Source organism: Equus asinus, chromosome 8, assembly GCF_041296235.1.
Source record: "Equus asinus isolate D_3611 breed Donkey chromosome 8, EquAss-T2T_v2, whole genome shotgun sequence".
Classification (NCBI taxonomy): domain Eukaryota; kingdom Metazoa; phylum Chordata; class Mammalia; order Perissodactyla; family Equidae; genus Equus; species Equus asinus.
Window position 1 is genome coordinate 30740130 of NC_091797.1, and position 15795 is coordinate 30755924.

A 15795-nucleotide genomic window follows, 5' to 3' on the forward strand; every position below is an offset into this window, starting at 1 on the left:
GTTTAGCCCTGTGTTCAGACCTGACCCCTCTGGTGACCCCGAGCCTCCTCGTCTGCTTGCAGGGTCCTCAAGGGAAACCAGGGCTCCCTGGCATGCCTGGCTCAGATGGTCCCCCGGTGAGTGGCCCCCCACCTCTTAATCCAAATTCCCCTTGATCCTATCCCCCAGCGAATGACCTCCAAGTGCCTTCAGTGACTGTCCATACCATATGCCTCTTGCACTGGGAGGTCACTGGTGGTCCTGCCCATGGTCAGTCAGCTTCATTAGGTCACAGGGGAATTTGGGTTGAAGAAACATAGGGAGGGGTTCAGGGAAGCTGACAGAGGCCAGTGGTCACATTCTCCTTCGCCTACCCCCAGGGTCACCCCGGGAAGGAAGGTCCCCCTGGAACCAAAGGAAACCAGGTGAGACCTTCTGTACCTCCTTTCACCCCATGAAGGAGTCTCCACCCAGACTCTGGGGCCTCAACGTCCTTGGGATTTCCTTGTCTTCTCAGTGCCATGCTCTGTAATCCTATCCAGACTCCAATGTTGTTACTTCCATTTCTCCCACCCCTGAGGCTCCCCCAGTGACATCCTGAGACCCATTTATAGATGCCTCTCTTTCTTCTTCCAGGGTCCATCTGGACCTCAGGGTCCTCTAGGATACCCGGGACCTCGAGGTGTCAAGGTAACGGACCACCAGGCTGGGAGATAAAGGACGGCAGTCAGGGGAGCCAACTGGGGTCTTAGGAGCTCAGTCCTTCCAACTCAACCTCCACCCCTCATCTCTCTGTCTCTGTCTTCCTCTATAATTTTAGGGTGTGGATGGAATTCGGGGTCTGAAGGGTCATAAGGGTGAAAAGGTGAGCAATGTGCCTCCAACTTCCCAGCACTCCATCCTGCCCCACACAAACCCGTCTGCCCATCTCTTTTCCTCACTTCCTTCCCTCCAGACTGCCCCACATTTCCCTCCATCTCCTGAAAGCCACCTTCCACTCGTGTTCCCTGAAATCCTCCATCCTAACCCCCCACCCTCCGTCATCTGTGCTGTCCTCTCACCCCCATCTTTCTCAGGGTGAGGACGGCTTTCCTGGGTTCAAAGGTGACATGGGCGTGAAAGGCGACAGGGTGAGTGGAAACCCCCACACCAGCCCCCAACTCTGAGTTCTAAGATCCTCCTCTTTGGAGCCCCCAGTTAGCAGCCTATTCCCTTGTACCCTGAGCTCCCCATCTCCAGTGCTCTATTCCCTTTAGAGCCAGATCCCAGCAGGATGACAACCTAGCAGTCTGTGTCCCACGGCCCTCCAATCACGATGCTCTTCCTGCCCCTATGGGGTTCACTGTTTGGCAGTAGCTTCTGAGACCCCTGCCAACCCCACTCTCTGGGGCCCACCTCTGCTCTCGGGGCCCAGCCCCACCCCCAGTCCCAGACATTCACCTCTCCAACCCTCTCACTCAGGGCGAGGTTGGAGTCCCTGGTTCCAGGGGAGAGGATGGTCCCGAGGGGCCGAAGGGACGCACTGGACCCACTGGAGACCCTGGGCCCCCCGGGCTCATGGGCGAGAAGGTGAGGGAGGATGATGGATCTGTGCCTACATGCTCTAGGGACATGGAACGGAGGAGGGCCTAGGCAATGGGATGAGGGTGGGCGTGGGGTGCCAACGACTGGAGTCAGCAAGTCAACTGAAGATGACCATGCATTAATTATGCTCCTCTCTGTGTACGGTCCCTCCTGGACACTGATGGGTTGAGGGGGGATGTATAAGAAGTCAAAGCGAAGTCTCTGTTATGAAGAGGTTACATAGCATAGAGGTGGGGACAAGGCATTGAGGCCGTCATAGGGTAACTGTAGGTCCAAGGCAGGGTGAAAATGTGTTCAGACTCAGAGCAGCAGGAGTTCCGAGAAGGGAGAGTTGAGGAGGAGGTGAGCACTGAGGTCTTCAGCGCTAACTCACCGGGCACTTACCATGAGCAGGCTCTGTGCTAAATTCTCCTGTCTGTCTGCGGGGGCGGGATGGGGCGGGTGGAGGCGGGGGACGGGGAGAGGGCAGGCACTATCACAGTCCTCTTTTGTAGAGGCACCAGGAGGTTCAGATCCCTGTCAGTCACACAGCCAGTGAGGGGCAGAGCCAGGATTTGAGCCCAGGCAGTCAGCCTGCAGAATCCCTGCTCCCAGCCTCTGCTCCACAGCTGCCTCGGGGTGCATGTCGCGGGAGTTGGGGTGGTGCAGAGCACAACCAGAGGGGCAGAGGTGATCCTGAGCATGCTGTGTGGAGGCCTGCAAGGGGGCTGGTCTTCCTGGAGCAGAAGTGTGTGCTGGGGAGGCTGGAGCTGAGGTGGACAGGTCGGCAGGGGGTAGATCACAGGCCTGGAAGGACTTGATGGAGCTGCAGACTTCAGTCTCCAGACACAGGGGAGGCAAGATCTCAGTACTAGAGTGGGGGAAATCCATTCTCAGGAAGGAGCGATTACAAAGCCAGGCAGCCCGTGGGGCGGGAGATGAGGGGCCAGGGGCTGGAGGTTTTCTGGGAGCATTGCTGGGTGGGGCATCCCATCTCTGGGGGTTGGGGTCTCCAGGGATGGAGTGGTATCTGTGGCTCCTCTTGCTCCTAATTGCTCCCTGTCCCTCCGCAGGGCAAGCTGGGCGTTCCTGGTCTGCCTGGCTACCCCGGACGCCAGGGTCCCAAGGTGATGCGATGCCCCTTTTGTGCCCCGTCCTCCTTTTCCCTTCCCTGACCCCTGATTCCAGGAAGCATAGACTGACAGCAGTGGGGGGCCCTAGAGAGAATTTAGTCCACCCCTATTCTACAGATGAGGGAACAGAGGCCCAGAGAGCAGCGGGGGTTTGTCCAGGGCCACCTAGTTATTGGCAGAGCCCGGGGCTCCCCCACTGCTGCCTCCATCACCTCTCGTGGAATCCACTGGCCCTGCCTAGGGCCTCCCCTTTCATGACTTCTTAATTTTTCCCCTTCTCCTTCCTCACCAGGGGTCCCTGGGATTTCCTGGTTTTCCTGGAGCCAGCGGAGAGAAGGGAGCCCGGGTAAGCTGGGGGAGGGAGAGGGTGAGGAGGGAAGGGCGGCTCCATGGGGGAGTCGTGCCCTGGGTGATGTGTTGTCTCTTTTTCATTCCCACCAGGGCCTGTCGGGGAAATCAGGGCCTCGGGGAGAGCGGGGCCCCACGGTGAGTGCAGTGGGGAGAGACACGAGGCTTAAGATCCAAAGGGGTATGGTTGGGTTTTTCTGACAGCTCCTCTTCCCTCTCTCTAGGGTCCACGGGGTCAGCGGGGACCCCGAGGCGCCACTGGGAAGTCTGGAGCTAAGGTTAGTGGTCTTAGCAGGGCTCTATCCACCATCTTCCCATTAGCCCGGCTCTCCGGTCAACTCTGACCTCAGACAGCTAGAATGCGCTCTTCTCACTCTCTGACTCTGTTTCCCTCCCAGGGAACATCAGGTGGTGATGGCCCCCATGGGCCCCCTGGAGAGAGGGTGAGTGTGGCCTGAGTCTCCCCTTCCCAGTGCTCCCCAGGGAGCCCGAGTGGGGCCAGGGAGGAAGCTGGGTCCCTGCCCATCACCCCTCCCCATTCTCCTGACTCAACCCAGCTCTGTCTCTAGGGTCTCCCTGGGCCTCAGGGCCCCAATGGATTTCCTGGCCCCAAAGGACCTCCGGTAAGCTGACCTATGACCCCTGACCTACCTGAGTTCTGTGAGTCCTTCTTCCCCATCCTCCTTCCCACCCTAGAGTTCACCTGACCTCTGAACCCCTTCCAGGGTCCCTCTGGGAAGGATGGGCTGCCAGGACACCCAGGCCAGAGAGGAGAAGTGGTAAGTGATGCCCTGGCCCCCTCAGACCCTCAAACTTCAGAACTGTCTGGAAGGCCTGCTGGGGATGTTCTCCTGGCAGAGTGAGAGCATCCCAGGGCTGCTTAGACCCATGGCCAAGGACCCTGCCTTCCTCCGGGAACCTGGGGACCTATACCACAGTGTCCATGCCTGACTGTGTTCTGACCACTCTCTCCTCTCTTTCTTTCTCAGGGTTTCCAAGGGAAGACTGGTCCCCCTGGCCCCCCAGGGGTGGTGGGGCCTCAGGTACGTCTGTCCCCGGGAGAAAATGGACCCCAGACCCTGGAGTTAGTCTATCGGCCCCTCTTCTCCCTTTTCCCAACCACGTGCCCCTGCCCCTGTCTTGTCTGACCCGGACCCCTGGGGCTGTGGGGAGTGGTGGGGGCTGAGATTTGGAACAGGGATCCCAAATTTCAGCCTGTTTCCTGGGCTAGTTCTCCTCTTCTTGCATTTTGGAGAAGAGGAAGTTCCCCACTGGGGACACAAGGTGGTGTAGTTACTCCACACTGGGGACTAAAAACCGGAGCAGTGGCCTTTGAGAGCCCCTGGGAATTTCCCAGTAGCTTTGGGGCAGGGAGAAAGGGGTTCTAGGTGGGTATTTTAAGGTGGCCAGGGCGGCCAAACAGGGCAGGCAGTGGGGCGAAGGGTCTGAGACTCGAGTCTGTCTGCCTCTTTCCCAGGGAGCAGCAGGAGAAACCGGGCCCATGGGGGAGAGAGGTCACCCAGGCCCCCCAGGGCCCCCTGGAGAGCAGGGACTGACTGGAACAGCTGGAAAAGAAGGAACAAAGGTCAGTAAGGGGCCAGGCATAGGGGAACTTGGGGGACCAGGGTTTGGGTGCTGAAGGGAACAAGTCATTGGGGATTTGAAGGGGGCCAGAGATCTCTTTGCCCCATTTGGGAGCCTGGCTGTAGCTCATCACCTTTCCTTTCCTTTTAGGGTGATCCCGGTCCCCCTGGGGCCCCGGGGAAGGATGGTCCCGCAGGTCTGAGGGGCTTCCCAGGAGAGAGAGGCCTCCCAGGCACTGCTGTGAGTGTGACCCCAACCCAACTGCTCATGACAAGTCACCATGCATCCTGGTACCCCCAGTGTTACCCCACTTCCATCTCTCTGAGCCTGTCTCCCCTCCCTGACCCTTCTCCTTCCCTGCATGTCTCCTGGACCCCATTCCTGCAGCCCCCCTTCCCGTCTCACATCTATTGCCCCAAATCTCTGCTTCATAGGGTGGACCTGGTTTGAAGGGAAATGAAGGTCCGGCTGGTCCTCCTGGCCCTGCAGTGAGTCTGGGGTCCCTGAGGGGCAGTGGAGAGGAACCAGGAAAGGGGTGGGTGAGGAAGGATGGAGAGTGGCATCTGAATCTAGGCAGGGCTATGGGACTGGGCAGAGGGAGTCTAGGGTCAGCCATAATGCATCCAATTTTGGGCTGGGAACCGTGGTCAGGGATTCTCTGGTGTGGGTGGGCTGTGGTCTCCTCTTTGGGGGTCTGACTCCATCTCCTATCTCAGGGCTCCCCTGGGGAGCGAGGTGCAGCAGGATTTGGGGGACCCATTGGCCCCCCAGGGCGCCCAGGACCGCAGGGTCCTCCTGGAGCAGCAGGAGAGAAAGGTGTCCCGGTGAGTTTTGGGGGGGTTCTGGGGAGAGATACTGGGGAGGGGTCTGTGAGCTGTTGGGTTATGGAGGGTTTCCTGTGGGGGTATTTAAGGGTGAGGGGTATCTCCAGGTCATGACTCCGTTCTTCATTCCCTGCAGGGTGAGAAAGGCCCCATTGGTCCCACTGGCCGTGATGGGGTGCAGGGTCCTGTGGGGCTTCCTGGTCCTGCTGGGCCCCCAGGTGTGGCAGGAGAAGATGGAGACAAGGTGAGGGAGCCTGCAGACCCTGGACCCAATCTTCTTTCCAGACGAGGTCGTGGATCTGGGTGTGGCCCGTCTTATTACTCTCCCCACTTTCCCATCTCCTCTATCTAATATCTCATCTGCCTTCTCCTCCCAGGGTGAGGTGGGAGACCCTGGACAGAAAGGCAGTAAAGGGAACAAGGGTGAACACGTAAGTATCCATGACCTTTAACTTTTGACCTTTGGCCTTTAACCTCATTCCCACCTGATCTCTCCCTGTCTTGGTGTCTCTGACTCTCCTTTCTCCCCCAGGGCCCTCCTGGACCCCCTGGACCCCTTGGTCCTGTGGGGCAGCCTGGAGCAGCGGTGAGTGATTGATGGCCCCTCTGCCTCCACCAGAGGCCCCAGCAGCCCCTAGTCTGCCCTCTGCCCTTGGAGTTGGGGGTGGGATTGGGGCCCTCTGGGCCTGGTTCCCAGCTCCGTGTGGGGTTTGTGGATAGAGAACACCTGGCCCATGACCATCTCTGTGTCCTTATTCCTGCCCTCCCCCAACCTCAGGGAGCTGATGGGGAACCTGGAGCTCGGGGACCCCAGGGACACTTTGGAGCCAAAGGCGATGAAGGAACCAGAGGATTCAATGGGCCCCCAGGCCCCATTGGCCTACAGGTGAGTTGTGGCTGGCAGACAGGGGCTGAGAGGTGGGGTCAGGATGGGGCTGATGTCTGCCCCTGCCCCCTTCCAGCCCCCTGCTGATGAGGACTGGGGAGCAGGCATGTGGGATCTGGGTGGGAGGGACCTGGGGGGCCCATCTGCCTAGGGCGGTAGTCACCTGGGTCTGTGCTATATATATCTGCACAGGGTTTGCCAGGTCCTTCGGGGGAGAAGGGAGAAACAGGAGATGTGGGCCCTATGGTGAGTGTGATCCCATTGATGGCGTGTGACTCCTACTGACCGCAGCCCCACCTACTAGTCACCTTCCCTGCCCATCCAGCCCCTACCCCAACACCCCACTGCCGCTGACCCCATTGCTCCCTGCCTGCTGGTCCCTGGCCTGGCTGCCCCTCCCCCTCCGCCTCTCTGCCCAGGACCTCTGTCTGGCCCAGCCCTCCACCATTCATGTGCATCCATTTCTCTTTCTCTCACTTTGCTTCCCCTCTCTGGTGTATCTGTTTCTCCCCAGGGACCACCTGGCCCCCCAGGACCTCGAGGCCCAGCTGGGCCCAATGGAGCTGATGTGAGTTCTCTTGGTCCCTTGTCCCTTCAGATCATTGTGGCCAGTTCTCTGCCTCCCTTTCCCCAGACTATAAACTCTAGTCTCATCATAGGTTCCACGAGAAGCCACAGGCCCCTGGGAAGGCTTCCCACTGTCTCACTGCTGTGACCTTGGGGCCCTCACCCAGGCCCTGCCCCTGGAATGGCACCTCCTCCCCTAAGCAATGATCTCTATTTCTGTCCCTTTTCTAGGGTCCACAAGGTCCCCCAGGAGGTGTTGGGAACCTGGGTCCCCCTGGAGAGAAGGTAACTGGGAAGGGGGTGAATGGACTGGTATTGGGCGATGAGGGCTGGACTTCTGCCAGTTTTGGCTGCGGGGGCAGAAGAGAATGAGGTGTGGGGAATATCAGGATTTTTTGGGGGAAGGAGGTTTTTGACCCCAATCTCTTTGCAGGGAGAGCCAGGAGAGTCAGGATCTCCAGGGGTCCAGGGCGAGCCAGGTGTCAAGGTGAGTGACAGCCCTGAGGCCCTGCTCCCCAATCCCCTTCACCCCTCTCAGCCCCACCCCACTTTTCCCCGTGACCTTTAGCTGGAACTCCTCCTCAGCCCAGGATTCTGTGCATCTGGCCATTGTCTGCGAGGCCTGGTCTTGGGTCTGAGTGAGCCCTGCCACGCTTTCCTTGAAGGGAAGAAGGGTGGCTTTCTGTGTGCATCCCACTGTCACCAAGGGGACTGTGGGGAGGCTGGAGGTGTCTTGGAAGCAGAGGCTGCATCCTTGACCTTCAAGACCCTCTTGGAACCATCTGTACTCTCCACTCGTTCTTCAGGGTCCACGTGGGGAGCGTGGGGAGAAAGGAGAGTCCGGGCAGCCGGGAGAGGCCGGACCACCAGGGCCTAAAGGCCCCACGGGCGATGACGGCCCCAAAGGGAACCCTGTGAGTTTAGGGGAGGGGCTGAGAGAAGGGCCCTGTCAATGGGAGACCTGGAGATATGAGTGTATGTGCAATGTGAGGACTTGGAGTGTGGGGAGCCCAAGAGTGGGGGATACCTGGGAGGAAGGTTGTAGGAATGGGGTCTCCTGGGAGGGGTGTATGGAGTCTAGGATCCAGAGAGAGACAAAGAGCCGCCTTCTTACTTACTACCCTGACAGCATTAGAAGGCACCTAGGACATGAGGGGCAGAGGGGTCCAGGATACAGTCTTCCCAGGGTGGTGCAGGTGGGCATGGCCTGTAGCGAGGGAGTGTGGTGGGTGCCCATGGGGGTCTGTGTTGGCTCTGGGTGGGCTTAGGGGGCTGTGACCCTCATCCTTGGTTTCCCTCTGCATTAGGGTCCTGTTGGTTTTCCTGGTGACCCTGGCCCTCCTGGAGAAGCTGGCCCTCGGGTGAGTCCTACCCAGGGAGAGGAAAGGGCAGAGGGTGGGCTCACATAGAGGGGGCCTCTTTGTGGCTGAGGGGCTCAGGTGTGGGAAGTTGGGGGTATAGCGGGTGGGGGGATGGGAGGATTGGCAGTTTTTGGGGTGATGCCAGTCAGGTTGGGGGCCCCCTCTGACCTTGCTTCATCCCTGCAGGGCCAGGATGGTGCAAAGGGTGACCGCGGAGAGGACGGCGAGCCAGGACAGCCTGTGAGTGACCAGGGACCCTTCTCCCCACCGCAGAGCCCAAGCCTTCAGACCTCTTTCCCCTCTTCTTTGCCCCACTCTTGAGGGCTCCCTTGGCTGGAGGCTTAACACCCACCCAACCCTATTCTTCCCTCCATAGGGATCCCCTGGTCCCACTGGGGAGAATGGACCCCCTGGACCACTTGGAAAGCGGGTAAGTGAGGTGGACGCCTGGGACCTTGAGGGGCAGTCCTTGGGCTGGGTGGATGGAGGATGGGGCAGTGGCAGGTGGAATGTGAGGGAGATGTCTATGTCTGGGCTGTCCTTGGGTGGGGTGTGTATGTGTGTGAGCACGTGTGTTTATAAGTGTGCTGTGTATATGTGGGTATGTTTGTTCCTTGCTTTTGGTATGTAAGTTCTTGCCAGGGGTGGTGGTGTGTACTGACCAATCAGAGTGGACACTGGAGGAAGGGACTGGCTTTTCCGGAGGGCCCCTGCTGGGCCAGGGATTAAGTCTTTAGTTGCTGGGGTAGGAGGTGGGGCACGAGGGCATGTGTGGGCAAGTGGCTTTTGACTAAATGCACAGAACTGCTCAATATTTTAACAACTGGTGCAGCTGTACCGCCGCTGGCTCACATCTGTGAATCGGCCTCTGCGGTTGTGTCTGTGCATGCACAGGTGTGTGTAAGCGTGCTACTCTGTACCTCATCCACTCTTCCTTCCCGCCTCCATCTGCAGGGTCCTGCTGGCACACCTGGTCCTGAGGGGCGACAAGGAGAGAAGGGAGCCAAGGTGAGGGAGAGGCTGCCCTGGATGCTGGCACATTTCCTCCATCTTCCCGCCCCCTTGTCCTCAGATTCCTCTGTCTCCAGATGTCTACCCCCTGTCCACCCCCCCCCAACCATGTTGAGTCCCTTGTGGGGACGAGGTCCCCTAGAGTTGTTCCTGCCTCAGGGCTCTGGGGTTTGGCTCCTCTTCCCTGACTCACGTTGTCCACCTTGGACCCCCTGTCCCCAGCCACAATCCCCTCCTCTGCGTTTTAGGACATGTTCCTTGTGTATGTTTCAGGGGGATCCTGGTGCTGTGGGCGCCCCAGGGAAGACTGGCCCTGTGGGTCCCGCAGGCCCAGCAGGAAAACCTGGTCCTGATGGTCTGAGGGGGCTGCCGGGTTCAGTGGTGAGTCATGGAGTGGAGAGGCGTGGCTGGGGTGGCAGGGGTGAGGGGCCATGGGAGGGGTATGATATGGAGACACTCCTGACCTCTGTTGTCCCTTTGAATCCCAAGGGCCAGCAAGGCCGTCCTGGAGCCACAGGCCAGGCTGGGCCTCCAGGTCCTGTGGTGAGTGACTATGGATTGGGTGGGGTGGAGGTGAGGGTGGGGGCGCCCTGGGGCAGTGGCATCAAGCTGAAGCCCTGGAGGGGGTGGGAAGTGGTGGCGGGAGAGCTTGGTCCCACCTCTTCCTGTAGAGAGTGACTTCCTGTCTCCCCACAGGGACCCCCAGGGCTTCCTGGCCTCCGGGGTGATGCCGGAGCCAAAGGAGAGAAGGTGAGTGACAGACAGACATGTGACCAGGTGTCTCTCCTCTCACCCTCACCCTCTGAAACTCATGGGGACCCTGAATGTCTACTGCTCTGCTTCAGGCCTCCAGCACTGTCTTCGAAGGTCCTTACTTAGTGAGGGCCGTTCCCAGTCCCTGCTCTTTCCTCTGACCCTGTGTCTGAGTCTCTCTCTTGTCCTCTGGGCTCTGACCCCTGTGGTTCTTCTCCTGCATCCATGTGTCTCCTCTCTGCCTCCCCCTGACACCTGTCTCCTTCTCCAGGGTCACCCAGGTCTCATTGGACTGATCGGGCCCCCTGGGGAGCAGGGAGAGAAGGGTGATCGGGGACTTCCTGGCCCTCAGGGCTCCACTGGACAGAAGGGAGAGACGGTGAGTAGAGGGTGTGGTCCTGGAAGGTGTTGGGGGATAAGAGTGCTGATTGATGTTGGGGTAGGGGGGATGGGCTGAGGGAGGAGGTGCAGAGGACGACCCAGTTGAAGGAAGCCCCTCGCCTTCCTAGGGTATCCCAGGAGCATCTGGCCCCATCGGTCCTGGAGGTCCCCCTGGCCTCCCTGTGAGTACCCCATCTCTTCCTCTGCTAAATCCCCTGAACCCCACTGCTCCCCACTCCATAGCGTCCCAGCGGCTTCCACAGCAACTGCCAGCCTAACCAGCATAGACCCCAGTGTCCCCATATGTCCTTATACCTGCAGTGTTTCTCCTCCATCCTTCCAGGGCCTCCCAAATGTCCCCACATTCCCTCATGCCTGCCCCTCCTGTGGTAACCCCACTGTCCTGTGGACTCATGACCTTTGCTTTCCATTCCTCCGTGGTCTGACCTTCCCATGTGGTGACTGACCACCTCTTTCTTATTTCACAGGGACCTGCTGGCCCCAAAGGAGCCAAAGGAGCCACAGTGAGTGACCCTCAGCCAGCTCTGACCTCTGCCCCCTCCCCACAGCTGGACTTGACGCTGTCTCTCCAGAGCAAAATGCTCCCCCGAGTCGAGCCCCTTATTCCCAGCCTGGAGACTGATTTGACCCTTCTGTGACATTGATTGCATGCTTGACCTCTTGACCCCTTGACCCCTCCATGACCTCATTTACTCCTTTGGCAGGGCCCAGCTGGACCCAAGGGAGAGAAGGGAGTGCAGGGCCCTCCAGGACACCCGGTGAGTTGCAGTCAGGGCCTGCTTCTCTGACTGGCCCTCTCTGTCCTGGTATTTCTCTGCTTCACCTTCATACTGACCTCATCTCTCACCCCCTCCACCTGTCCCTCCACTCAGGGCCCCCCAGGCGAGGTGATCCAGCCCCTGCCCATCCAGATGCCCAAGAAGACCCGGCGCTCAGTGGATGGCAGCCGCCTGATGCAGGAAGATGAGGCCATGCTGACGGAGGGGGCCCCAGGCAGTCCTGGAGGCTTGGAGGAGATCTTTGGCTCCCTGGACTCCTTGCGGGAGGAGATTGAGCAGATGAGGCGGCCGACAGGGACCCAGGACAGTCCCGCCCGCACCTGCCAGGACCTGAAGCTCTGCCACCCGGAGCTGCCCGATGGTCAGTGCCAGCCTCGGGGGACACAAAAATATTAACAACAGTGTGGGCACCCACAGCAGAATGGATGCTGGGGGAGTCTTGGGGAAGGTGCTGGGGTGGGGGTGAGGGTTGAGGGACTTGGAACAGCAGCTCTTTACCAACCAGGTCAGACGTATTTCAGTATTTAGCAACTGTTACAGTCCTGCCAGCGCAAGCAGCTCATTAAAGCCTGGTGTCTATAGGGATAGATAAACACACGTATGTACACACGTACTTGCGTTTACACAGATGGACACGTGTGTGAACCTACAACCAAGCATTGTACTGGTGTGAGGGTGTCGGCATTCCTCCCTCCTCCAATCAGGAGCCTGGGGGTACCGCGGGGGGGAGGGGCATCAGAGGTGGGGCCAGGTGTAAGGTGATGAGGGAAGCGGAAGTGGGGTGGGCTTATTATGGGGCTCTGCGTGGTAGAACGGGGTTCCTGGGAGACTGAGAGCATTGTGGGGAGGGCTGGGGGGCTGCAGCAGTGGGAGCGGAGTGGGAATGTAGGGCACAGAGCATCTTGGGTCCGAGATCTCGGGGCCCTGACCTCCCCCTCCCTCACCCAACAGGAGAATACTGGGTTGACCCCAACCAGGGCTGTGCTCGGGATGCCTTCCGGGTTTTCTGCAACTTTACAGCAGGAGGGGAAACCTGTGTGACTCCCAGGGATGATGTCACACAGGTGAGAGCTAACCCTTGACTGCCCTCCCCTGCCCCACAGCCTACCCCCTTCAGGGCCTAGTGGTTTCTGGGTTTATGCGACAAATTCCCTGGCTGCGGCCTCTACAGAGCCTGCCGGCCCTCCTCCATTCCTTGCTCCTTCCTCCTTTCCTTCTCACCACGCCTCCAATGCTCACTTTGTCTCCTTCCCTTGGCAGCCCAAGACAAAAGCGTGCCTTTCATTTACCCCGGTCCCCCGGCTCCCACTCTGGCCCTTCATTTCTCCCCCTTCCCTTTCCTCCCACCCATTCCCTGCTCATGAGCCTGGCTCAGCGGCGCTCCCTGTCTGCCTGCCTCTGACCGCAGCCCTCTCTCCTGCCAGTTCTCTTACGTGGACTCAGAGGGCTCCCCGGTAGGCGTGGTCCAGCTCACCTTCCTGCGGCTGCTCAGCGTCTCAGCCCACCAAAATGTCTCCTACCCATGCTCTGGGGTGGCCCACGATGGCCCCCTGAGGCTCCGGGGCGCCAATGAGGACGAGCTGAGCCCAGAGACCAGCCCCTATGTCAAGGAATTCAGAGACGGCTGTCAGGTGGGAACCAGGAAGAGCTGGGGATTCCAGACTCAGGCTGGGGGAAGGAGGCGGGAGACCCTTTGGGCAGAGGCACCCAGGGAGAGCAGGAGTCCAGCTTCCTGGTGGCAGATATGCCTGAGGAGCTCAGATGGGGGTGAGGAGGGCAGGAAGGATGGAAGGTGGGGGTCATCTGTGTGCACACACCAGCATCACCCAAAGTGAGTCATGCAGGCTCATACACATATTTACATGGGTTGCCTGTCATCACACAGGCACACCCACAAACGTGCACACATCCCTATGGAGCCACACAGACTCACACAACCACCACTGATAATCTCAGAGAGAAACCTGAAGTGGCACAGATTGGCTCATTAGTGCACACACGTGTGTGCACATGCACACACACACACACACACTCACACAAAACCTTCCTAGCTTTCCCAATCCTGACTCTCTGGAAGAAACTTTAGGAAGAAAATTTAGCCGGTCTGAACACGTGACACGGACTGGGGGAAGAGTATCTCAGGGTGCTCAGAGGAGAGGCAAGCCTGGGCCTGAGGTTGGGGGGGTCTGTGGGGTGTGTGCGCCTCCACCGTGCTCACTCCTCCCTCTCCCCGTCTCCCCCTCAAGACACAGCAAGGCCGGACGGTGCTGGAGGTGCGAACCCCTGTGCTGGAGCAGCTGCCGGTGCTGGACGCCTCCTTCTCAGACCTGGGGGCCCCCCGGAGGCGGGGAGGGGTGCTGCTGGGGCCTGTCTGCTTCATGGGCTAGGACCTTCCTTGTCTGACCCTGTCCGTCGAAACCAGGCCCACCTGGAATCCCACAGCAGCAGCTCTGTGCCACTTCCCAAGAGGGCTCCTCACTACCTAGGGGGCCGTGGGCCAGGGCTCGGAGAGCCCCCAGTCCGGGGCAGTCCAGGGGAGGGTGACGCGGGGGCCGGGACAGCCCCGGGGAGGGGTGGCATCTGGGGCTCCTGGCCCTCCCACCTGTTAGACAGCTGAGACCCTTATTTAAAACTCACCTCCCCATCGATCGCCCCAAACAAGAGGAAGAGAAGAGAAAGGACACTGTGTATTTTGTATTTAAAAATAATTATATTATTTAAAGAGTGGAAAACAAAGGAACAAAAAAGATAAAGAGAGAAATGCCAACAAACAGCAGGGGACTTTGGAGACAGGGCCCCCGCATCCTTGCCTCAGGGCTTTCTTCAGTGACTGTGGGGGGCCCACCTCCCCCACGCCCCACCTGGAGCACCCACTGTGAATGTTGGAATATACGTCTCCTTTGCCTCAGGGCTCCGACTCTCTCTGCCCAGGGTGGGCTCTTTCATCTCTACCTACTGGGGGTTGGCTCCCTGACGAACATACCTGCTGTCTTCCACTTGGTCTGGGGCTTGCAGGAATGCTACCTGGGGACCAGGCCACTCCCCCGGGAGATAAATGGAATAGTGAGGGGTGTGTGCGGGGCCTGTATTCAGCAGACTGTTGAATATTGAAATTCTTCCGTATTAGCTGGGAAATCGCCATGGCCCTGAGCCCCCTGAATATCCCATTGCCATCCTGGCCACCCCAGGCCCTCCCCTGCGCACCCCCCACCTTCCCTGATCCTGCAATTAAAGGGTTAATGTGTGGCATATGGATGGAAAGGACTCCCAGGACCTTGTCTAGCCCTATGACCAGTGTCCATTCTGACTGATGGTTAAATAATGTGATTGTCTCCTCCCGGGGTGTGTGTGTGTGGTGCTTGTGTTGTTATTTCAACCCCTACCCTGACCCCCATCCAATGCCCCTTCTTCCCCATGAGCTGTTGCCAGAAATGGATGGCTCAATCTCTGTTCCCTGGACGACCTGTCCAGCCGGGGTGTCTGGGTCAAGAGAGAGTTCATAAAGCCTGGGTGACAATTACAGAATCACAAATGGATCCCCCAGTGACATCAGGCGGGGGCCCAGAGTTTGCCAGAGGCTGGTGCTGGCCAGCCTCTCCTCGCTCCCCACTGTCTTTAGGGACTTCAGGGCTGGGAGGAGCCTTAGACGGCCTAGTCTAAACTCTTTGCAAACGAGGAGATCGAGGCTCACTTCCATGACGTTTGCTGCCCTGCACCTCTGCTCATTTCATCCTCCCCCTCAGGCTTTCCACATCCTGTCATAAAAATCCTGGGCCCGGGCCTCCCATACTTGCCAATGATAGCGACTGCATCACTGCAGGTTTTGTGCTGTGTCGAGATGCACAGTCCTCCCCGTCTCCTCCCACTCTGCGCCCCTCCTACTTCCTCTCTCCCCAGCGGCCCGCCTCAGGGCTCATTCAGCAGCTCAGTGCCCTCCGAGTCAGGTGTCTAGGTGTGTCCCTTCCGTTCAGGGCTGTCCGCAAGGCCGGGCCTCCCTAGCTGGCCTCCCCGCCTCTCCTGGGGCTTCCTCGTCCTCACGCAGCACTTCCTGCCTCCCGCTGGTCCTGGCCGTAGATTAAAACTTATTCCAGGGCCTCCTCGCACTCAGGACACCCCTACCTCTCTGGACGCCTGGCTGCGGGGGCGGGAGGGGGACGGGTGTACCCGCCGGTGCACGTGTGTGTCCCAGTTTCGGCATCCGCAAACCCCCAGGGGCGGCCGGGGAGAAGCTGCTTTGCGCACCCGACCTGGAGTCCGGATAGGCAGCGCCCCTGTCCCTCCTCCGTGTACTTCTTCCTCGCGCGGATCCCCGACGGCACCGCCTTGTCATCCCTGTCCCCAAGGACAAAACCCCGATCTTTGAAACCCTAAAGTGTTGGAGCTAGCTCCTTTTCGATCCTGGGAAGCTCTTCTATGCGGGTCTAGGAGCCCAGCCTCGCATGGGCGGGTGGGCAGGAGAACCGCTCGCAGGTGACAACCCCTCCTCCGTGCGCCGGGGCCTCGGGCTTTCAGCGTCTCCCCGCCTCTGCTGCCCCCTGGTGCCGGCGCCAAGACCTCGGCCCGCTAAAGTGCAAGCGGAAGGATTCCCGTCGTCGCTAAGACTTC

At 59.3% G+C, this 15795-nt stretch overlaps 1 protein-coding gene across 8 annotated transcripts in view; it reads left to right on the forward strand.

The window, feature by feature from the left end:
- The window catches only part of COL11A2 (collagen type XI alpha 2 chain), a 30135-nt gene extending 15588 nt beyond the window's left edge, over positions 1–14547 (forward strand). For 5 of the 8 annotated variants that reach the window (XM_070515116.1, XM_044776378.2, XM_044776379.2 and 2 more), the window contains 42 exons: positions 63–116; positions 360–404; positions 616–669; positions 800–844; positions 1056–1109; positions 1441–1548; positions 2616–2669; positions 2968–3021; positions 3117–3161; positions 3248–3301; positions 3422–3466; positions 3593–3646; positions 3749–3802; positions 4013–4066; positions 4501–4608; positions 4758–4847; positions 5042–5095; positions 5324–5431; positions 5568–5675; positions 5809–5862; positions 5964–6017; positions 6210–6317; positions 6510–6563; positions 6832–6885; positions 7116–7169; positions 7318–7371; positions 7691–7798; positions 8192–8245; positions 8432–8485; positions 8622–8675; positions 9200–9253; positions 9530–9637; positions 9746–9799; positions 9953–10006; positions 10281–10388; positions 10519–10572; positions 10879–10914; positions 11116–11169; positions 11284–11551; positions 12142–12254; positions 12615–12821; positions 13437–14547. In XM_070515116.1, the coding sequence (XP_070371217.1) occupies positions 63–116; positions 360–404; positions 616–669; positions 800–844; positions 1056–1109; positions 1441–1548; positions 2616–2669; positions 2968–3021; positions 3117–3161; positions 3248–3301; positions 3422–3466; positions 3593–3646; positions 3749–3802; positions 4013–4066; positions 4501–4608; positions 4758–4847; positions 5042–5095; positions 5324–5431; positions 5568–5675; positions 5809–5862; positions 5964–6017; positions 6210–6317; positions 6510–6563; positions 6832–6885; positions 7116–7169; positions 7318–7371; positions 7691–7798; positions 8192–8245; positions 8432–8485; positions 8622–8675; positions 9200–9253; positions 9530–9637; positions 9746–9799; positions 9953–10006; positions 10281–10388; positions 10519–10572; positions 10879–10914; positions 11116–11169; positions 11284–11551; positions 12142–12254; positions 12615–12821; positions 13437–13577 (3195 nt within the window). In that variant the 3' untranslated portion in view covers positions 13578–14547. The remainder of the gene's footprint in view (positions 1–62; positions 117–359; positions 405–615; positions 670–799; positions 845–1055; positions 1110–1440; positions 1549–2615; positions 2670–2967; positions 3022–3116; positions 3162–3247; positions 3302–3421; positions 3467–3592; positions 3647–3748; positions 3803–4012; positions 4067–4500; positions 4609–4757; positions 4848–5041; positions 5096–5323; positions 5432–5567; positions 5676–5808; positions 5863–5963; positions 6018–6209; positions 6318–6509; positions 6564–6831; positions 6886–7115; positions 7170–7317; positions 7372–7690; positions 7799–8191; positions 8246–8431; positions 8486–8621; positions 8676–9199; positions 9254–9529; positions 9638–9745; positions 9800–9952; positions 10007–10280; positions 10389–10518; positions 10573–10878; positions 10915–11115; positions 11170–11283; positions 11552–12141; positions 12255–12614; positions 12822–13436) is intronic. The other 3 variants (XM_070515119.1, XM_070515121.1, XM_070515122.1) reach the window with 1 other exon arrangement.
- Positions 14548–15795: the final 1248 nt, after the last annotated feature.